Source organism: Eleutherodactylus coqui, chromosome 3, assembly GCF_035609145.1.
Source record: "Eleutherodactylus coqui strain aEleCoq1 chromosome 3, aEleCoq1.hap1, whole genome shotgun sequence".
NCBI classification, from domain to species: domain Eukaryota; kingdom Metazoa; phylum Chordata; class Amphibia; order Anura; family Eleutherodactylidae; genus Eleutherodactylus; species Eleutherodactylus coqui.
Genome location: NC_089839.1, coordinates 174,037,488 through 174,058,167, shown reverse-complemented (window position 1 = coordinate 174,058,167; position 20,680 = coordinate 174,037,488). Strand labels below are relative to the sequence as shown.

The 20,680-nt window shown below is 45.3% G+C and overlaps 1 protein-coding gene across 1 annotated transcript in view; it reads left to right on the top strand.

Moving 5' to 3' along the window:
* The window catches only part of ARHGEF3 (Rho guanine nucleotide exchange factor 3), a 317,749-nt gene that overhangs the window by 94,257 nt on the left and 202,812 nt on the right, over window positions 1-20,680 (top strand). The window contains exon 2 of the mRNA XM_066596556.1: window positions 16,327-16,393. Coding sequence (XP_066452653.1) covers window positions 16,327-16,393 — 67 coding nt within the window. The remainder of the gene's footprint in view (window positions 1-16,326; window positions 16,394-20,680) is intronic.

Here is a 20,680-nt window from a genome sequence, read left to right as displayed (position 1 = left end):
GGGATCCCAAGTGGTGGACACCCACTAATTAACTACTGATGACCTATCTTGAGGGCACGTCATCAATAGTAGAAGACACAGGCAACCCATTAAGGGTTTAGAAGAGGGTCCCCGTTTCATTGGCTAGAGCCAAGAGTTGTGTCCAGTACAGTGCACTAATTGAGGTTCAGGCGAACCCCGTACTCCTCTGAAACCTCCAACTTTTGGGTTTGACATAAATGTCTGAAGTTGGAATATCCTTTTAAAAACCGCAGCGTACCATCTAGCGGCCGCTGCAAAAAACCAAACGCCACGTGTGATAAATGCATCGTAGATGAGAAGAGGGAGAGAATCTAAGCAGCTCTTGGCACAGATCAGCTGCAAAAAATCCAATATAGTCAACCAATATTTCCTTTGTGATCAGTCATCTCAAGTTGTCTGCCCCATCCTGCCAAAATCAGACGGATTAGCCTGCAATCCTCTATCTAAGTGCAGTTTGTCTTGTGCGCAGTGTATATGAGCCACAAGTACATGCCGCCATAATGTGATATGGTTTTCAGATAAAGCATGATCAATGCCATGAACCCCATTCTAGAGCTTTATGAAGAACATTAGCACATTGTAATGCAGGTCGCAGATTACACTGTAATGCTGACAGTTACAGCTGGGGCTTTACATGTGCAGAATTGTACATAAACAGAATAGGGCAATGATGTCACACAGAGGAGGGTCCCCAATTTAGGACTTTCCTCTCTGATACCCGCTATGTAGAGGCTACATTCGGACTTTGGCCGAGACACATATGTAGCCAAAAATAACATATCTACACAGAATCCGTAGCGCATTTCAAATATATTGCGCCTGTTTAGACGGCACATTTCAACCCTTGAAATGCAAGGCTTAAAAATCGCGACATGTCTGCAATAAAATCTGTCCGCTACGGTATTATTGCACGTTTTCCGCCGCGTAAAGTGCGCAGCATATACGCCATATGTGGAGGTAGCCTGAAAAAGGCTCACGATGACTTCCGCTAGAAAAAAAATCATCTGTTTGATCTGAAGCAGACCTGCTACAATCAGCAGCCTGGAAGAGCTTTCCAAGAAGTGATTCCAGAAGAGTCCAATAAATAGCAGCAGCATTGCTGGCCGAGGATAATCATGTTTTATTTGTAGAAATAATATTCTTACCACAAGAGTCGGGGCGGACGCCTGCTATTGTCAGGAAGATCACTTTGATTCATGAATAGAATGCCAGAACTACAGTGAGGAGTGACACACATTTTTTATGTACAACTCTGCATAATGGTAGAGATATGTATGCCGTTCAAATTTAGTGGAGAACCTGATAAACCCCCCTTTGTGCAATGTAATGAATATAGGGTCCTAATGAGTCAATAAATGTGGACTTTTTCGTGCCTTACTTTGCAAAATTAAACTTTACTGCGCAAAATGTGAAATGAACATGATTCTACTATGTGTATAGGTACATCGAATGCAGAAGTAGAAGTTACCCCAAGGCCCTGGGGGCCAAAGTTGGCAGTGCCTCATAAGAAGCCAGCAGTAATATACCATAAATTGCTCCCGGTAGGTTGTGGACCTTCTTAGGGACCCGGCTTCATGTTCCGCCTCTGTATACATGCCTGACAGCTTCACTGAATTCTTTCTTCATTCCTACATTTTGGAGTGGAAATAATAACCTCATGACTTTTATTTACTTGGCACAAAGACCCGCTGCCAAAAGTCTTCAGAATTTGAATATAAAACCTTGAGAACAGATAATAGAGGTCTGGCAGCGTATCAAAGCACATTATACGTCTGAGCACTTGCTCGGAATGTATGTCTAAAGCGAAGTATAATCTAGGGGACCGGCCGCGGAGAGATCGCACATCCGTTTATTTGTACTTGTCCTGTAGTGCGGGGCTGCAGTCTGTCCGCAGAACATTCATCTTTCATCTTTTTCTCTGTTTGATTCAACATGACTTTTGCTCTGAACCCTCATATGGAATTTCACCAATTCAGTCTCCAAAGTTTAATCGACGGTGTTACACATCGCTCATGGGACTGTGGACCATAGTGGTCTGTCAGGGATTAGAAGAAGACAGGAATTCTAGATTGTAGCTGGTGAGGGAAAGCATATTATCCCCAAAAGTTCCAAGTTGTATGGAGTCCTATTGTAGCCACCATAGAAGTCTATGGGGCCATATCGCACTTCTGTATGTGTTTGATTTCATATGGAGGTTTTTGTCTGTCTGATTCATATCCCAAAAATGGTAGCTTGCTCCATCCAATGATGGATGCAAGTCCTCTAGAAGGACTTCAATGAATATAATGTTGTATAGAAGCATCATATGGTGACATATAGAGTACCCAAGTCTCTGCAGTAGAGTCATAGGGACTCCATGCATTGCTGCACACACCTGTGCATGGGGCTCTATGGCTGTATTTACTTGGGCAATTTTTCACGCACAATTTATGTGCACTGTGAAATGCGCAGAAATCGCATGTAAAGGGAACTCATTATATTCATTGAGATCATGTAAACTAGCGCTTTTTCTCTTTCTCTGGACAGAAAAAATGCAGCATGTCCTAACAGAGTTGCCAATTATTTCCTTTTCTCAAAAAAACAAACAAAACGCAGGTGTTAGGAGTGCTATATGGGTCCAATCTGGACCAATACTGCACTCACCCGTGTAAGTACAGCCTTATACTGTATGTGTGTACATATAGTTATGTAAATATGTAGCAACAACTTAATCATAGTATACATCAATCAGTTATAACACTAAGACCACCAGAATAGTATTGTATGAGTACTCCTCGTGCCACCAGAACAGATCTGACCCATCAAGGCAAGGACTCCACAAGACCTCTGGAAGTGTCCTGTGGTATCTGGCACCAAAACCTTAGTAGCAGATCCTTTAAGCAAGTTCTGTAAATTGTGAGGTTTGGCCTCCAGGAATCGGACTTGTTTTTCTAGCTAATCCCAAAGTTCTCAATCAGATTGAGATCTGGGAATTTGGAGGCCAGTAATCACTTTTATCTTTTTGTCATGTTCCTCAAACCATTCCTGTTCAATTTTTGAAGCGTCAGGGCACATTAGCCTGCTGAAATCGGGCACTGCGTTTAGGGAATACCGTTGCCTTGAATGGACGTACTTGGTCTGTACAATGTTTATCTAGATGGTACATGTCCAAAAAAACTCTACATGAATGCCAAAACCCAAGCTTTCCCAAGAGAACATTGCCCAGAGCAGCACATTGTCTCCACTGACGTGTCTTTCCATAGTGCTTCCTGTTCCATTTCATACCCAGGTAAGTAAAGCATCTGGTCGGCCACAAGAAAAAGTGATTCAGCAGACCAGACAGCCTTCTTCCATTGCACCATGGCCCTTTTGTAGGTGCTTTCTCATCATCGACACCATTACCTTAATCAACCATTTGCCCTACAGTAATTCTTCTATTGGATCGGACCAGGCATGCTATCCTTTGCTCCACACTTAAGGCCCTTTTACACACAACAGTTATTGCTCAAAATTCGCTCAAAAGCCATCTTTTGAGCGATAATCGCTGCATGTAAGTGTGCCCATCTCTCACTTTTCAGCCGAACAACGATTTTCAGTTTGGCGTGAAATCCATCGTTTGGCAGAACAGCTAATAGGACGGACTGCACGTTGTGTTCTGCCCGGGGAGCGCTGATAACATTGTCTCAGCTGTCAGCCCAGTGGCAGAACAAAGGGAATGTATTCAGAGAAGAGCGGTGGGCTGTTCTCTGAATATTGCTCCCCGCAGCTCACAGGCTACTAATTGGTACTAATAGGCATTAGTACCAAGTAGTAGTTTATCCAAAATGATAGCTCAAAAGCCATCTTTTGAGTGATCATCTTTGTGTGTAAATGGGCCTTCACTGTATTGAGCCTTGGGGGGCCCATGTTGCTTTGATTGGTTTACCAGTTATCTTTCCTTGTACCACTCTTGGTAAGTACTAATCACTACGTATTGGGAACACCCCACAAGACCTCTCATTTTGAAGATCCTCTGACCCTAGGCTTCACAATAATTTTGCCTTTGTCAGTCACTCATGTCCTTACCCCTGCCCATTTTTCTGCTTTAAACACATTAACTTCAAGTACTGACTGTTCACTCGCTACTTAATATATCCCACCCCTGACAGGCGCCATTATCACTAAATCTATATTATTCACATCACCTGCCAGTAGATTTAGGCCTCATGTCCACGGGGAAAATCAGATCCGCTGCAGATTCTACATGTAGAATCTGCAGCGGGTCCCTCCTGCCCCGCGGACATGAGCGCCGAAAATAAGAATTTAAAAGTATTTACCATCCGGCGCGGGCGGAGAAGATCAGCTGTTCCTCACGGCCGGATCTTCATTTTCGGCCGGCGGATGAATTCCTGACGCCGGCGGCACGTCGCCGGCACGTCGCCGACGTGCCGCGCGCATGCGCCGGGCACATCCGCCGAGCCGAAGCAAGGAAGATGCGGCCGTGAGGAACAGCTGACCTTCCCCGCCCGCGCCGGATGGTAAATACTTTAAATTCCTATTTTAGGTCTCCCGCGGATCCGGACGGCTTCCATAGGCTTCAATAGAAGCCCGCGGGAGCCGTCCCCGCGGGAGACCCGCACGAAAATGGAGCATGGTCCGGATTTTTCCATGCTCCATTTTTTTTTAAATCCCTTTTATTGACGATCCGCGGGTATTTATCTACCCGCGGGTGGTCAATGCATCCCTATGGGGTGCGGATCCGCATGCGGGAGATCCGCTGCGGATCTTAAATCATATTTTGCCCGTGGACATGAGCCCTTAGACCTCATGTTCACGGGATAATTGTTATTTAAAATCCGCAGCGTTTTTCCCGCACGCGGATCCGCGCCCCATAGGGATGCATTGGACACCCGTGGGTAGATAAATACCCATGGATGGTATTTAAAAGTGATTTAAAAATTTCCGGTGCGTGAAAAAAAACGCGAGATGCTCCATTTAAGTGCGGATCACGCTCCGGATGGCCCCCATTGATCTCTATGAGTGCGGGAGATCCGCTGCGGATATTAAATGTGAATTAAATGGGTGCGGGAGATCCGCTGCGGATTTCAAGGCTTGGGAGGTGGAGAAAGTACTAGGAGGTGGGGTAAAGTGGGCAAAACACCTCCAGCGTAAAAACTGCTTCCATGTACATACGCGCGTGAAAAAAAACGCATCCGCATGTCACCCGCATGCAATAAAATACAATTATAAGCTCATCCGCAGCCCAAATCCGCGTTACAAATCCGCAGCGGATGTGATTTTCCCCGTGGACATGAGGCCTAATTGCGGATTCCGCAGCGGATTTTGCCCATAGGGAATCATTGCCATCCGCGGGTCCAGTAAATAGATTTTTGCACCCGCGGATGGCATTTTAAAAGAATTGCTTTCATGCGCGGGAGAAAAAACGCGGCATGCTCCATTTGCAGTGGAATCCGCGTGGATCGGCAACATTGCTATCTGCATGCAAAAAAAATGCCATTTAAAGCAAATCCGCGCGGAATCCGCCACGGAAATCCCTGGCAGATTCTGCGCGGATTGTATTTTTTGAGTGGACATGAGGCCTTAGGCCGCGGCGGATTTACTTTAAATGTTTTTTTTTTTTTTGCATGCAGATATCCGCACACATTGCTATCAATGTGATAGCAATGTTGACAATCCACACGGAATCCGCAGCAGAATGGAGCATGCCGCGTTTTTTCTCCCGCGCGTGAAAAATGCAATTCTTTTAAAATGCCATCCGCGGGTGCAAAAATCAATTTAATAGGCCCGCGGATGGCCAATGATTCCCTATGGGCGGAATCCGCAATTCCATTTAGCTAGTGGACATGAGGCCTTAATGTTATGGTTGATCACTGTATATTTATCCAGTTAAAACAGGCCACCAAGCAATAAAGTAATAGATAAGAGGCCATAATCACATTGACCGGCCACACTAGGTATTAGGTGAAAAGACACAACCCATAACAACAAGGCACAGTTGTATCAGCCATTGGGACAATGATATAAGAGGCAGTTTGTGAAGGTAAACCTAGTCTGTAGTGGTGAATTCTGCGGCTTTGAGTCAACTTCATTGGAATACCCTGTATAGTGAGTGGACATAGTGTGCTACTGACTTCAAAGGCCTTGAATTTCCATAGTTTCATTTGGGGTTGGACTGTGCCAGATTTCACAAAAGTTGTAGTCAGCTGCAGCGTTCGGTGCCTGATGTGCTATAAGCAGATAGAGACACACTTGGGATACATTCACACAGGCGACACTCGGACTGATGGCGCGTTTGTAAAACACATGGCCGCGCGTCTATGTACTTGTGATTTTCATGAAAAAGTAGCATGCGCCGGCATGTAAGTGCAATGCAATTTTTTTTTTTAAATATCCCATAGGAAATAATAGGCAATTACTTAGAATAGGACATACAGCAACTTTTAATTTCGCAGCAATACTCGAATGAAAAAAAGCGCTCATGTGAATGAACACCTTGAAATCCGTGTGTTAACAAGTTTTGTCCATATCACTATCTGTTGGAAGTCGTGCGTGAAACTCACCCATGTGAATACACCTTTATGATGAGCTGGTCTATCGTGTTCTGTATCCTCTAATGCGGCTCCAGCACGCTGCTGTATGATGCCGGGCTGAACACCGCGCATTTATCCATGCCTTTATCATTTTCCTTACAATGGTTAGGCACATGAATGCCCGTTGTGTGATAGGCTGTAGCATTAAACACGCCATGACATAGTCACGCAGCTCTAGAAGTTGTTCCTGGGACATTATTCTAGATTTTCTTCTGATATTGTGCTTTAAAATCAACGCTCAATAACAGTACGCCGCAGTGCCCAAATAACGGAAGCCGTAGGGTATGTACAAATGGAGCCGATTTTCTTCTTCTGGAATGTCCACATGGAAAATCCTCATTATTTACAGTAGCAGCTAAGAAAAATCTGTTGCAGAAATTGACCTGTAAAGCAGATTTTGGATCTACGGCATGTAAATGATAGCAGCGGATTTTCAGTGCGGAATCTACCAAATGAGCTGTGAGTTCTGCACCAAATGGTGCAGATTTTGACCCGGGTTTTGCTCTGCTGCGGAATGTATGCTATAGAAATTTTTCAGCAAATTCAGCCACGTGTGGACATAATAGTTATAGGTGGACTGGTTAATTCAACCAGTGCTGCCCCCTAGCAGCATTTATATCCTAGAACGGACCCGCCATTGTATGGTAGGAGTATGCAGATTGCTGTATTATGGATTGGCGTTGTATGGTTGGATTATACAGCACCCAGTGCTTGCTGTGGGCCCATACTATGCCTTCCAGTTCTAGAAGTTAGAATTCTGTACAGCAGCATATGGAAGCCTTGCGGTTCTAGGGAAATACTTGCATAATACAACATGCAATAGAACATGCCACTGTTATTTCCCCAAGGATTTCATATAACTTCATATATCCTTAAGGGTGGACATATACAGGGATGTTTTAATATCTGAGTAGGCCCAGTGCACAGGTGTTACAGTGCCCTCCCAACAACTCACTGCCTTCCTCCATTCCCAAACTTTTTTATGGTAAGCAACCCATTCATACTCCCCTAACCCCGACCCTACAGACTTCCCTGCAGCCTCCACTAACCTCTGCATCCAGCAGTCAAGTGTCCGTCCAAGCATGTGACCACTGCGGTCAATCCCAGCCTCGACAAGTACCATACATGATTTAAAAGTGCGTGGAAACAGAGCGGAGGAGACATGCGATAGATGAATGTAATTTTTTTTTAAACTCTTGAATACTTATCAGCTGTATCCGCCTCCTGCGTATGTAGATACTGTTGAAATTGCTGCCCGGGGGTCTGGGGTTACTACAGGGCCTAGTGCAGATAGATTTGCCCTATGGATAGAGCGGCCTCAGTCATACACATTAGATGAATATCATCTGAAACCGCTGATTTCGGGGGACCAGCCCAACATCTAATATGTATGAGGGTCTCCCAACTTGGATTTTAGCTGCCTCTGCTGTTGTGGAGATAAGCCCTGACAGATAAGACTCCTCTGGCAGCAGCTTTCTCCCTTCTCTCTACATTCACAACATATGCACTTTCGGGCAAGGCGAGTGTGTAGGGTGGTAAGTGAGACCACTGTTGGATGAATGCTAATTTGTATGGTCAGCCTAATACGATGGCCATTTACGTGTCACTGGAAGGCCTTGACCTGCTCTCGTTATATTTATCGTACGGGACACATCAATAAGAACAGTCTTCAGGTCAAATGAGACACTTGTAGAACATTCTGTGATTTGTAGCTGGTGCGATGCTGATGAAAGTATAAGGGAGGACTCGGTGCAATTTATGTGGGAAAACCCTGATCCGATTTCCCCAAATACACGTTAAGTGTTACATAATTAGAGACCCCAGCCGTTCTGCAGCGACCAGATGAACGCGGCTTTGAACTTCAAAAGTTTTTCTTCTTCTTTGAAAACTAAGGATATGCCTGTTAGCTGGGCTTTGTACCAGACATTTGGTGATCGCTGCAGCTGAAGTATGATTCATGCTGGTTTACTGATGGCGAGGTAGACCAAAATAGGAATGTTCGCGGTAATGCGAAAATCAGAGGTACACAGGCGCTTCTGACCACGTATCACAATTAGAGATGAGCGAACGTAGTCGGTAAGACCGATTTCGCAATCGAGCACCGCGATTTTCGAGTACTTCACTACTCGGGTGAAAAGTACTCGGGGGCGTTGTGGGTGATCAGGGGGTTGCAGAGAGGAGTGGGGGGTAGAGGGAGAGAGAGAGCTCCCACCTGTTCCGCGCTGCTACCCCCCGCTCCACCACGCCACGCCCCGCCCCCTGGCGCCCCCGAGTACTTTTCACCCGAGTAGTGAAGTACTCGAAAACCGTGGTGCTCGATTGCGAAATCTGCCTTACTGAGTACGTTCGCTCATCTCTAATCACAATGTTTAGGGTTTTTTTTGCATCTTATAGGATACTGTATTTTATATCCCGGTTCATTTATCAGGTTATACAGTCTGGATACATGGTGGAGTAATGCCATGAAAACCTGCATAAGTGAAGGAAAAGGCATGACTTGGAAGTATATGTATTCAGTTGTTTAGGCCTCATGTATATGGTTCTGTTCAGTGCCAGCCTAAGGTTAGATGGCTTTGCAAAATGTTTTTTGGTGCCTCCCATCATAAAAAAAAAAAATATATATATATACTGCACTAATAGGCAGTCTGTCGGTATTCTGCCTGTGTAGATTGCAGCATATCCACACCAGAACTGCTCAATGAATAAATACAGTACCAGAACCAAGCTCATAACATAAATACAAGCCCAGAAACAAACTAATAATATACAGCACCAGAACCAACCTTGGTACAACTATATAATACCAGAACTAAGTTCATAATATAAATAGAGCACTAGGATAAAACCCATTACATAAATACAGCACCGGAACCAACTTCAGTACAGATATAATACCAGAATCAAGCTCATAATATAAATACAGCAGCAGGAACCAACTTCAGTACATAAATATGGCATAAACCAACCTCAGAACATGGTAAATACAGTACCCGAACCCACCTTATAACATAAATACAGCCCCAGAACCAGGCTCACAACACAAATACAGTAGCTAAACTATGCACTTGGGCACAGATGGGCTTAAAGCGGCACGTCAGAGCATCAGAGGTGAGAAGACAGAGCCAGAAAGGGGATGATTCATGTAGCTTCACAAGATGATGAGTAAGATGATTAGCTAGTGTGGCAAGTTGGAGTCTGCTTGCCACAGGATCGCCCACTTTGGGATACCAGAATGGCCACCTCACAGGAATTATGCTCCAGAAACTGAAGCTTTTCTTCAAATCTGGCTCCTGACAGCCTTTATTTCACAGCACACAACGAAATTATATACAGTCCACAAAAGCAAATAGAGTTCGCAACCCACAGGGCTCTGTCACTAACCCTTCCTGGGGCATCTGGAGGGCGTCTCTTCCTCCGTTAGACGATGTGACAGACCCAACTGGTCCACACTGGACCTCAGCTTGCAGCCTGTCCTGTATTGCCAAGCTGTAACTTCCCCCAGGGTTCTGGCAGGAATTAGCTTAAATGCAACCCTTTTCCTGCTACACCCATCAGGTGTTAACCCTATCTCTTACTTTCCTGGTATCAGACTGCCTAACTAGCACACTCTGCAGGTCATTCTTATACTGCACCACTACACTAGGTAGACCTAAGGGGGAGTATTGCCCCCAACCTACATCTGCCTGGTCTTTCACCCCCAGCCACCACAAACTGGTGGCCTGCACCTTATGCGACTACACAAGTTACATGTATCTAAAGCTGGCTATGGTCATATTATGGATCACTAATGCAAGGGATGCACTTGGTGGGGATTTTCTTAGAATTTTGGAAAAATCATCCCACAATTCTTTCTGCTGCCATAAGAGGAAGAGGGAGCTCTCTGCATATAAATTTATAATTGAGTTCAATGGGGAAGTATAGCTACATGTGGAGTGAGCTCCATCTAGTGGCTGCTGCTAGCAAATAGAATTTTATTATGTTACTCCAAAGGTCTACAACTTTTGGATCTTGCGATCCATATTCAGCTTTGAAACTGGTTAGGAGCTGCATCCAGTAAACTTATGTAAACATGGAGAAATTAGAAATCACAAAATTGGAAACATTTGCAGGTATTCTAGTGTAAAATTTGACTCGGTCAGTACTACAGGCATAGATGCACTGTGCATCACTGATTCGGCTGGGGCTACCCCTGGGGGCAGCATCGGGAGTCCCCCGGTATGCTGTGTGCTGTCATTGGCTTCCTGCTGCGATGAGACCTTAGCCTCAATAATAACATAAAAGCACCATAAAAACACAACTGCAGTATGTCTGATGCTGAGTTTTCTTTCTAAAATTGCAGATATGTTTTTTTTATACTTTGTTTATGCCATTGAGATCAATGGGAAAAATGCAGCAAGTTCACAGCAAAACGGTCCAGCTTTCTAAAAATACTCACCCTTGCAACATGGTAACAGATGGCGGAAGTCGTTCACGTGTCATCCCCTTACTCTCTGTAACTCTAAAATGTCCAACTAAAAAACACATAAACTAGTTTTACAAGTTCAGCCTTAATTTTGAGTCACAGAAAAGTTTAATGAATATGAAGTAAAAGTCTAAACACACAGACAGCAGGATATAGTCCAAGATATAAACATCTGGATTCGGTCAGCGACTATCCAGGTGGTCTCATTAATCTCCGAGCGGACTGCCTGATCTGATGGAGGCTCATTCTCAGGAAAGTGGTCTATTTCATTGCAGTGTGTCATTGACATCATATGCGCACTCACCGAGGAGCGGAGTTTTCTCTGTCAGTGAACAGGGTCATTAATCATCTCAGCAGCTTTCCTACCTAGGTTGTGGTGATGATGAGGTTGTGATTCTTCCCAGGGACGGAGAAGAAGAATGTGATGTCTCCTTCATGGTCTCTAAAGAACTTGTAATCCACAAAAATGTATCAGGACAGCCTAGATACACCTCTCCTTACTACTGTTTTACCTTTTATGTACTGTTATTGGCTATAGTTTCTTTTTTTTTGGTGGTGGTTCCGTAGTCTAAGATATAGATATAGATATATGTATATATATTGCTCACGTGATGGCCAATCAGAGCAGATGGAAACTACCGATGCACAGCTGCAAAGGTGGGTCTTGGGAGGTGGAAAAGCTGGCCAATATGGAGAACAATAGCACAAAGGAAGAGTGCCTGGTAATATTATTCCCCCCCACTCCCGAATTTATCTTTGGACCGGAGAGTTGCGTTAAATGGGTTGTATGGGATTAGAAAGACTTTGCTGCTTTTTCACAGAAACAGCGCCACTCCTCTATGGGCTCTGCAGATCCGCACCATTCCCTTGAATGAGCAGCAATACCAAAGCAGACACGGCCAATGAATAAAAGAGGCACGATTTCTAGAAGAAAGCAGCCTTATTATTCTAAAAAGTTAATGCAGTTTGTATAGCTTCACTTTTAAATATTATCTACATGGGGTGGACAAAAGTATGGAAACACCGTACAAAATGCATAATCCCGTGTAACTTAGGCTAAATGCACACTGGCGGAAATTCTGCTGTGAGATTTCATGCAGAATTTCTGCTGTTGCACGCTGCCGTAGGATTGCATTAGTTTATGCAATCAGCCGTGTGATTTGACAGCGTGAAAACTCATGCGGTAATAAAATCACAGCATGTCCTATTTCAGCGAGAGCTGTGCGCCAGCCAGCACACTGCAGGGAGAGAAGACACTGGACAGGTAAGCGGGAGGTCAATGCAGGGGCTACGGGTCGCATCCCGCTGCAAGAATCTCAGTCAGAATCCGACCCGGCCGTCTGCATTCACCCTTAAATGGAGGTAATATGACACAGATACTGCCGGGCAGAAGTGAACATATGTCCAAGCAACAAAGTTCCATTGGTCAGGGGTTTGAGCCACTCAGCTGCTGTTACCAGCTGGATCCCAAAACCACCAGAGCAGGGCAAGAGGTGAAGTAAATACAAATTTGGCGGGAAAGCTCTCAGCCAAGCAGGGGTCAAAAGGGCAGCTCGGTGCTAATGATTAAAATCCCATGTATTTCATATAGTGTTCCCAAGTTTTTATCCACCCCCTGTATGTTCTGAGGAGGTAATACTGGTACTCATGACATTCTCTGCTACTTGTAACCTCTCAGATTAGGCATTTGTCTGATCCTGCAGTCAAACTGTTGTAAGGGGCTACCCAAAAAGGTTAAAGTGTTGCTATGGCAATGAACTTTGAGATACGCAAAAATTTGTGACAAATTACTGCATGTGCCAAAATCTGTGCCAGATGTCGATACCGTAGACCAGTGATGGCAAACTTTTTAGAGACAGAGTGCCCAAACTGCAACCCAAAACCCACTTATTTACTGCAAAGTGCCAACACGTCAGGGGGTGGAGCTTATCACGACGTGCGATTTTACCCTCATCGTTCTTAAAAGGACAGAGCCGCTTCAAAATAGACATAGTGCAGATTTTGACTGCTTTTTGGACGCAGAAATTTCTGTCAAATTCTGCAGCATTTCCGCATCCAAAGAGCAGTCAAAATCTGCACCCGGTCTATTTTGAAGCAGCCCTGCCCATTTCTGCCAAATGTAAACATACCCCAGCTATGACCCAGGATGACCCACCCTCCCAGTAGCCCCAGCAATAATAGTGACCACCCCCAGTGGCCCCAGCAATAATAGTGACCGCCCCCAGTGGCCCCAGCAATAATAGTGACCACCCCCAGTGGCCCCAGCAATAATAGTGACCACCCCCAGTGGCCCCAGCAATAATAGTGACCGCCCCCAGTGGCCCCAGCAATAATAGTGACCACCCCCAGTGGCCCCAGCAATAATAGTGACCACCCCCAGTGGCCCCAGCAATAATAGTGACCCTCCCAGTGGACCCAGCAATAATTGTGGCCCCCCAGCGGCCCCAGCAATAATAGTGACCCTCCCCCAGTGGCCACAGCGATAATGGTGACCCCCCCAGCAATAATAATGACCCCCTTCCCCCACAGCAGCCCCAGCGATAATAGTGACGTTTCACAGCAGCCCCCAGTATAATAGTGACCCCTCCAGCGGTAATAGTGACCCCTCCCCCACAACAGACCCCAGTATCACAGTGCTCCCTCTAGCAGTCCCCAGTATCACAGTGACCCCCAGCAGCGGCCCCCCAGTAGCACAGTGACCCCCTGCAGCAGCCCCCTAGTAGCACAGTGACCCCCCGCAGTGGTCCCCTAGTAGCACAGTGACACCCCACAGCAGCCCTCCAGTAGCAAAGTGGCACCCAACAGCAGCCCCCCCCCCCCCCCCGGTAGCATAGTGACACCCCACAGCGGCCCCCTATTCCCCCCTCTCCTCCTTGTAGAAGCGCCGCTCCTCCTCTGCCTGGCGCGCCCTCCAGCAGTGCTGATAGCAGGTGCACACTGACGTCAGTGTGCTGCCGGACGCCTCCTCCCCCTGCTCTCGCGGAACCAAGTAGGAGATATCAGGGGAGGTGGAGGAGGATCCCGACTGCACACTGACGTCACAGTGTGCCCAGGATGCATATTAACTTTTTCTTCCCCACTTCTTCCCTAATCAGCAATTCCAGCAACCTGACTGGTTGTTTGGGTTGACTGATTCACCAAACAACCAATCAGGTTGCTGGAATAGCTCATTAGGGCAGAAGTGGGGAAGAGAAAGTTAATATGCATCTGGGATCAGCGCGCATAGCAGCGCTGCTTAGTGAATGCCGGCAGGGGAGCTGCGGTCCCTGCCGGTATTCACTAACGTGGTGAGCAGCTGACGGCGATGCGTGCCAGCAGGGAGGGCTCTGCGTGCCATAGGTTCGCCACCACTGCCGTAGACGGAGCATACTCTTTGGTGTAAAATGGATTAGCTGACACCTGACATGTAAGACATTTTTGCTGCACCACTGGAGGAGCGCAGGGACTAAGTGATTGAGTTGAGGTGCTGCTGGGAAACTGCTGCTGCTGAGAGATAGAGGAAAAAGCATCGGGAGCACCTGGTTGAGAGCGGGTGCATGGAGGACAAAGGTTGGGCAAAGCTGAACCCAATGCTGGATGGTAAGGTAGGCCCGGAGATCTGCTGTTAGTGTTTGGAGCCAAGAGGGAGACAGCAGCTGCACCACAGCCATAACCTGGTGGGGCAGCTGAATGGAGACAATGAACCAAGGAGAGTCGTGCCCAGGTCCGCAGTTGCAATGTCTCCCATGCAAAAGGAAGGGACACTGGGTACGCACTCCAACAAATGGTTGCTCAGCAGGTCTTCTGCAGGGGAGACGGAAGTCGCACGGGAAAATCGAAACATTACTATGGATCTGGTGCTCTAAGCCTTGTTTGTGACTCAAGTATTGCCTGGAGTATCGAGTGAGGCTTAGAGACATTGGGAGTGTTAACCTTTCTTGGAAACGGGACGGATTTTCACAAAATGTTACTGATATCGTTCTTTAAAGTATTACGGTTATTTCGTGTTGTCCACAAAGTGATATCATCCCGAGGATTTAGTTAGCCATAGCTAGTATCAAGTTACTCTACCGCCAAAGTGTAATTGCGTACCTGTTGTTATACCATTAATCTCTTGTGCTACTTTGTTCATAAAACATTTTAGTATATTTTTGGTACTCTTTCTGTTGCATCGCATTCTGACTCTGCGTTACAATAATACCTACCCGCCACTTTTATCTGCTCCTTACAACTTGATAATCTCCCAAATGTATGCTAGTAAGAAGTAGTGGACAGATGGGAATACGACCGCAGGATCAGACTACACTGGGGTTTTTGGTCTTTTACCATAAAGACACATGGGTCTCCATAGGAGCTGTATAAACTAAATTATAGATTTGTAAATAAGATTATTTGAAAAGTTGCTTCGTTTTTCATTGTAGATGTAGTTTAATGAGAAAGCAATGACTAATAAAAGCATTTAAAGCATATAGCAGACTCCTACAGTTGTAAGTGGGGAGACCCCTGCCATGTATTTTTGTGTGCATTGTCCATGTTAAAACACTAAATATGTTTTCTACATTGTAAAGTATAGGGGGGATATGTGAGAGGCTGGGGGAGGTCTCTGCTAGCGCGGGTCCCGGAAGCAGGGAGGGCCTACAGACCGTTCCGGTGAAGCTCTGAAGAGCGAGTTGAATCTAAAGTTAGCGCAAGAATACGGTTTGCTGTGAATTCCGTTCTCCACTGGACACTAAAAGGAGTAACACTTGTTACTATAGCCTCAAAATCCTGGACAAAGTAGCACAATATGCTTCACTATTTTGTCCGGGAAAAGGCCAAGACAGCATGACAAAAGCCCAACAGACCCCATTGCAATCTAACGGGGTCCGTCCGACATTTTTCGCTTTCCTCATAGGAACATAACCTTTCCTCCCTGGTGTTTTCTTTAATGGCTGATTTAGGACAAGCCTCCTGTGAGAGCCGATACTCTGAGTAACTAGTAAATGAGCCTTGAGGTGTTGACACAATCTGCTGGTTATCGTCTTACATGAAGTGTCCTCCTTCAGGAGAATCATTCAGGTTCTCTGTTACCATTCCAGCTTGTGTGAGCCACCGGTGCCCGGGTATTGGGTGTCACCATTGTCAGTTCATTCATTTTCTGCACATGTTTACAAAACGCGGAGAAAAATCTACCAACAAATATAAAGTGTCAGGAAACGGAGATTCTGGCGTCTTGTGCGGCTCTGTACGGCGAATGAGTTATTCCTGGCAGGTACACAGTAAACAATGGTTTTTTTCTCATCTCTCCCCCTGCAGGACAACATGGCAGCCCACCAATTCTTTCTCCTTGTTTTCTTCTCCTAAAGGCTGGAACTTTAAAGGGGTAAGACTTCAACCAAGTTTTATATGTATAGAGATAAGGTTTATGTTGATTATTAGGAGTGCATTTATTATACTTATGTTATTTGGATTGGAGAACCTATTAGTAAAAGGTCATGTGATAAAATGCTAAATTCATTGGCTCTAATATTCCTACATGCCTACAAGGTGTTTTGTAGTTGTATAGTCTATATCCATATGCAGTTACAATTCTATTATAATATGGCAGGTATGCCTTTGACCTCAGTCGGCATCATGTTGACAAAACTGCGTCCAACTGTTGCCTTGGGCTTACCTCTTTGGAGAAACAGAGGGGTTCATGATTGTCATACAGTGTTACAGATCTAATCCACCAAGAGCTCGTAGACGAGCACCAACTGTTAGACATATTGCATACTACAAATACACTCCTCAGACAGTCCTAGAAAAGCAAGACGTACAAATTGTACTATGGCAGAGTCATCATCAGAGACAGAACAATCCACCCCATAGACCGGACATCACACTCATGGACAAACATAACACGACCACATCCACCATAGACTCATCCATCCCAAATACTCACAACATGCAGAATACATACACTGAGAAATCACTAAATACACTGAACTGTGGTGAAAATATGGAGCACTTATTGTCCAGTCCTCCTTTCTACCACCGGGGTTGGACCGCATACACTGCGCAAAGTCTACAAACGTTACACCTACACAAAGACTTAGAAAGCAGCCGGGCTAAATCCATGTCACATTGTCCGGAATCTTCTAGACCTGGACACACACATAAAACACACAGATTTCATTTTTCCATTGGTTTGTCGCTCTGCCTTGACCGTTGCCCGGCTCTGCACTTGGTTCCGATATTAAGAGAGTTTAACACATGTATAATAATTATTTTTTTTAATGTGTTGTATCCGGGCAAAGAACTACTTTGTTTTCAAGAGGAACTGTCATATCTCATGGCATGCCTGTTTTACTAAATTGTTGCATTTTCGAGAAAAATAACAACCGTGGAGCATGAACTTTGGATTGTGCTGCTCCTCAGTTATTCTTCCGGGAAATGATTAAAGAAATTGACAAAAGGGTGTTACCATTCCACTTTTTAAAGGGGTTTTTGCAGGCAAAAGGATAAGTCATCAATAGTTAATTGGCAGGGACCCGCCGCCCTGGATCCTTGGCAATCACTTGACCGCTCAGCCTGTTGTCGGTGCATCATAGGGGACTGAAGTGGAAGTGTCCTAGCTGGCTTCACTCACAATGAAATCAATGGGAGCTGAAGTGGCTATTACACTCCTGCGTCCATCCTCCGTGTAGCAGAAGTACTGTTAATGTAATAGCCAGCTTCAGCTCCCATTGATTTCAGTGGGTATGAAGCCAGATAGAGCGCTTCCACTGCTGTTCCCTAAGACGCACATCCGGCCCACCGCACTGACTGTGGGTTGGGTGATCAGCTCATCCCCAGGGTTTCCGAGTGGCGGTCCCCGATGATTACCTATTGATGATCAATCCTGTGGATTGGTCATCAGTAGTTTTTGTCCTGAAAATCCCTTTAATGAGGCAGGGCGTCCCATAATAGGATTTATTCACATGCAGCAAATTTGTGGCAGAAATGTCTGCAGATATCGTATTCATCTGAACGGGGCTTGCAGAAATCCATGTGCTTACCCAAAAACAACCTATCCACGCGAAAGGAATAGATTTATTAGCCCCAGAAAGTTCTGTAACAGATCTGCCGCACGTAAATCTACCGTTAGTACCCTGAACATACCACAAGGGGTTGTACCAGGATTGGTTTTATCACCTGTTCACAGGATAGATGATAAAAGACTGACTGGTGGGGGCCTCCACTGATCCAGAGAATGGGGTGTCCCCCTCTTTTCTTCACTGTAGTGTCCCTACACCTCCCACAGTAGAGAAGAGATTGACTGGGTTGGCGGCGCATTTGCATGGTGCCACTCCATTCATCTTCAGTGGGACTGCTGGACACAGGTGAGCACTAGTACTTGTCAATTTCCAGTGCTATCATTGAAATGAACAGAGTAGCGATATTCATGTGCGACTGCCGCTGCTTCGTGCAGGGGCTATCGGGATCCCAGCGGTTGAACTCCCAGGAATCATAAAGTCGATAGGGGATAACTTTAGATTCTGGTACAAAGTCTTTAAGATGCATCCAGAACCACGAAGGATACATTCACACGTACCAGGCATTGCTGCGCAGCAGGAAACCACGCAACAAGAACTCAGTGTGATTTTACTGTGTATTGCCAGTTTGCAGTTTTAACCCTTTCCATTCCAATTTTAGATTCAGGGTTTCCTAAAAGGCTTTCTCTTTTTGCTGTAATACAACAGTCCCATCTGCTGGCTAAAGCCAGTGTGTGAGCGCCAGAGAGGCTCTGACAGCGGAGTGGCTGGCAGTAGACGGTAAGAATACCCTGTCGGACGTCTTCTGACATTGGAGCTGTACAAGCTTCAATCAGAATGTAGGAAGACGTCAGACAGTGGATTGGAAAGGGTTAATGAGCTTCATGTGTGCTACCCACAGAATTCTGAGAATTCACAACAAAGCCATTTACATTTTGCAGCTTGGTAGTTCGGACCCCACTACCTTAGCACTGTGCGCAGAAAAGGTTTGCTTTTTTGCAAATTTCTGCTACATGTGGATGGTGTTTTGTAAAGCCCACAAGTATTGTACTAATCTGCACCATAAGTCCGGAGCTTGACCACTACATCTGATTGTGCCCATAATCACTGTCGAGTCATGGAAATTAAACATGAAACTTTCTTAAATCAGTTAATATTAGTATAAGTTAAAAAAACTACTTTCTGAAATTGCATAATAACCATAAACTAAGGGCTCATATACGCTGTGTATTACAATGTGATCGTATGAAAAAAAAAATGCGGCATGTCCCACTGTAGAAGCCCATTTAAATCAGTTGGCATGCGCAAATACATGCGAAACACGCAAGAATCCTGTGTATTCGCTGCTGATTTATGTACTAAATCTTTCTGTAAATATGCTGCATATTTACGTGAGGCAAAAGACTGCTAACTTATAGGTAGAAAATGCAAGAAAACAGCGCATATACCATGTATCCACCGGCCAAATTCTGGATATGTCCGTGTGAATGTATCCTTACATATAATAGAGGTCGGTGTCTACTGTGGGGCAGTACAGCGCTAGTGTCCATCACAAAGCATCACCCTCTACCTGCATTATAGCCTGGGTGGAACTGTCCACAAAGTAGAGGCTAGCTAATTAAGAATGCAACGCAAATGTGTGTTAGAAGTATGGAAATAATCTAAAGTCTTGGATATTACATCTCATCACTACATTTGCTCAGCATATGTTCATATTGCTAAAATTGTATTTTCAGATGCTCCAGGGAGGTTAGACAGATGTAGCTTCGCCCAAGGATGTAAACAGCAGTAGCGTCGTTGTAATTTGCAATGTTGTCTTGCATCAGGACAAGTTCACGAAGTAGAAACATGAAAAGATAGTATTTAAGAGCACTAGTGCACACTATACTTTACAACTTCTCTACTTGTGCAACCCAATACAATTGTGACACCAAGGCCACTCCGACTCATGCATTTGTAAAGCAGCGCTGTGAGCAGCATTTTACAGGGTTTTTGTGAGCATTTGCCTGCGCTTTACTACGTATTTTTTTTGCAGTAACAATAAGCTGATTACGTCCATGAGGGGAGCTGAAACTACTCGCCCCCATCCTCCGCGATGTCCAGCGGCGATCTGGTCCATAAAGGACCTGCCGCTGTCTTCTGCACATGCACGCCAAAGGAAAAAAGGCGACGCATGCGCAGAAGACTGGATCGGCCCGGGAAATTGAAAACCTTCAGTAGCCGTAAGGCTGAAGAGATCACCGGGGACCATGGTGACCAGTCCCTGGCCCCATGATCACCATTGTCCGATGGATAACGGAGATCGCCGAAAAGTTTAAAAAAATACAAAGTTAAAATTTCATCTTCCCTCATGAATCAGATCCATAAGTGGAGCTGAAACTACCCCCTCTATCCTTCGTGATGTCCCGCGGTGATCTGAACCTGCCGCAGACTTCCGTGAATGCACCCATGTGGCACGCATGCACAGTAGGCCAGAGGGCCCGGCAAATTTAAAGTTTCCCTGCACCTGGCTGTCAAAAATAGCAGACGGCAGGGAGATGTCACCGGGGACCGCTGTGATTGCCGGTATTCAGTGTAAAATTAAAAAAAAAAAAAGAAAAGATTAAAAAGTTAATTTCATCTCCCCTTACGGATCGTATCTGTGTTGGAAGATG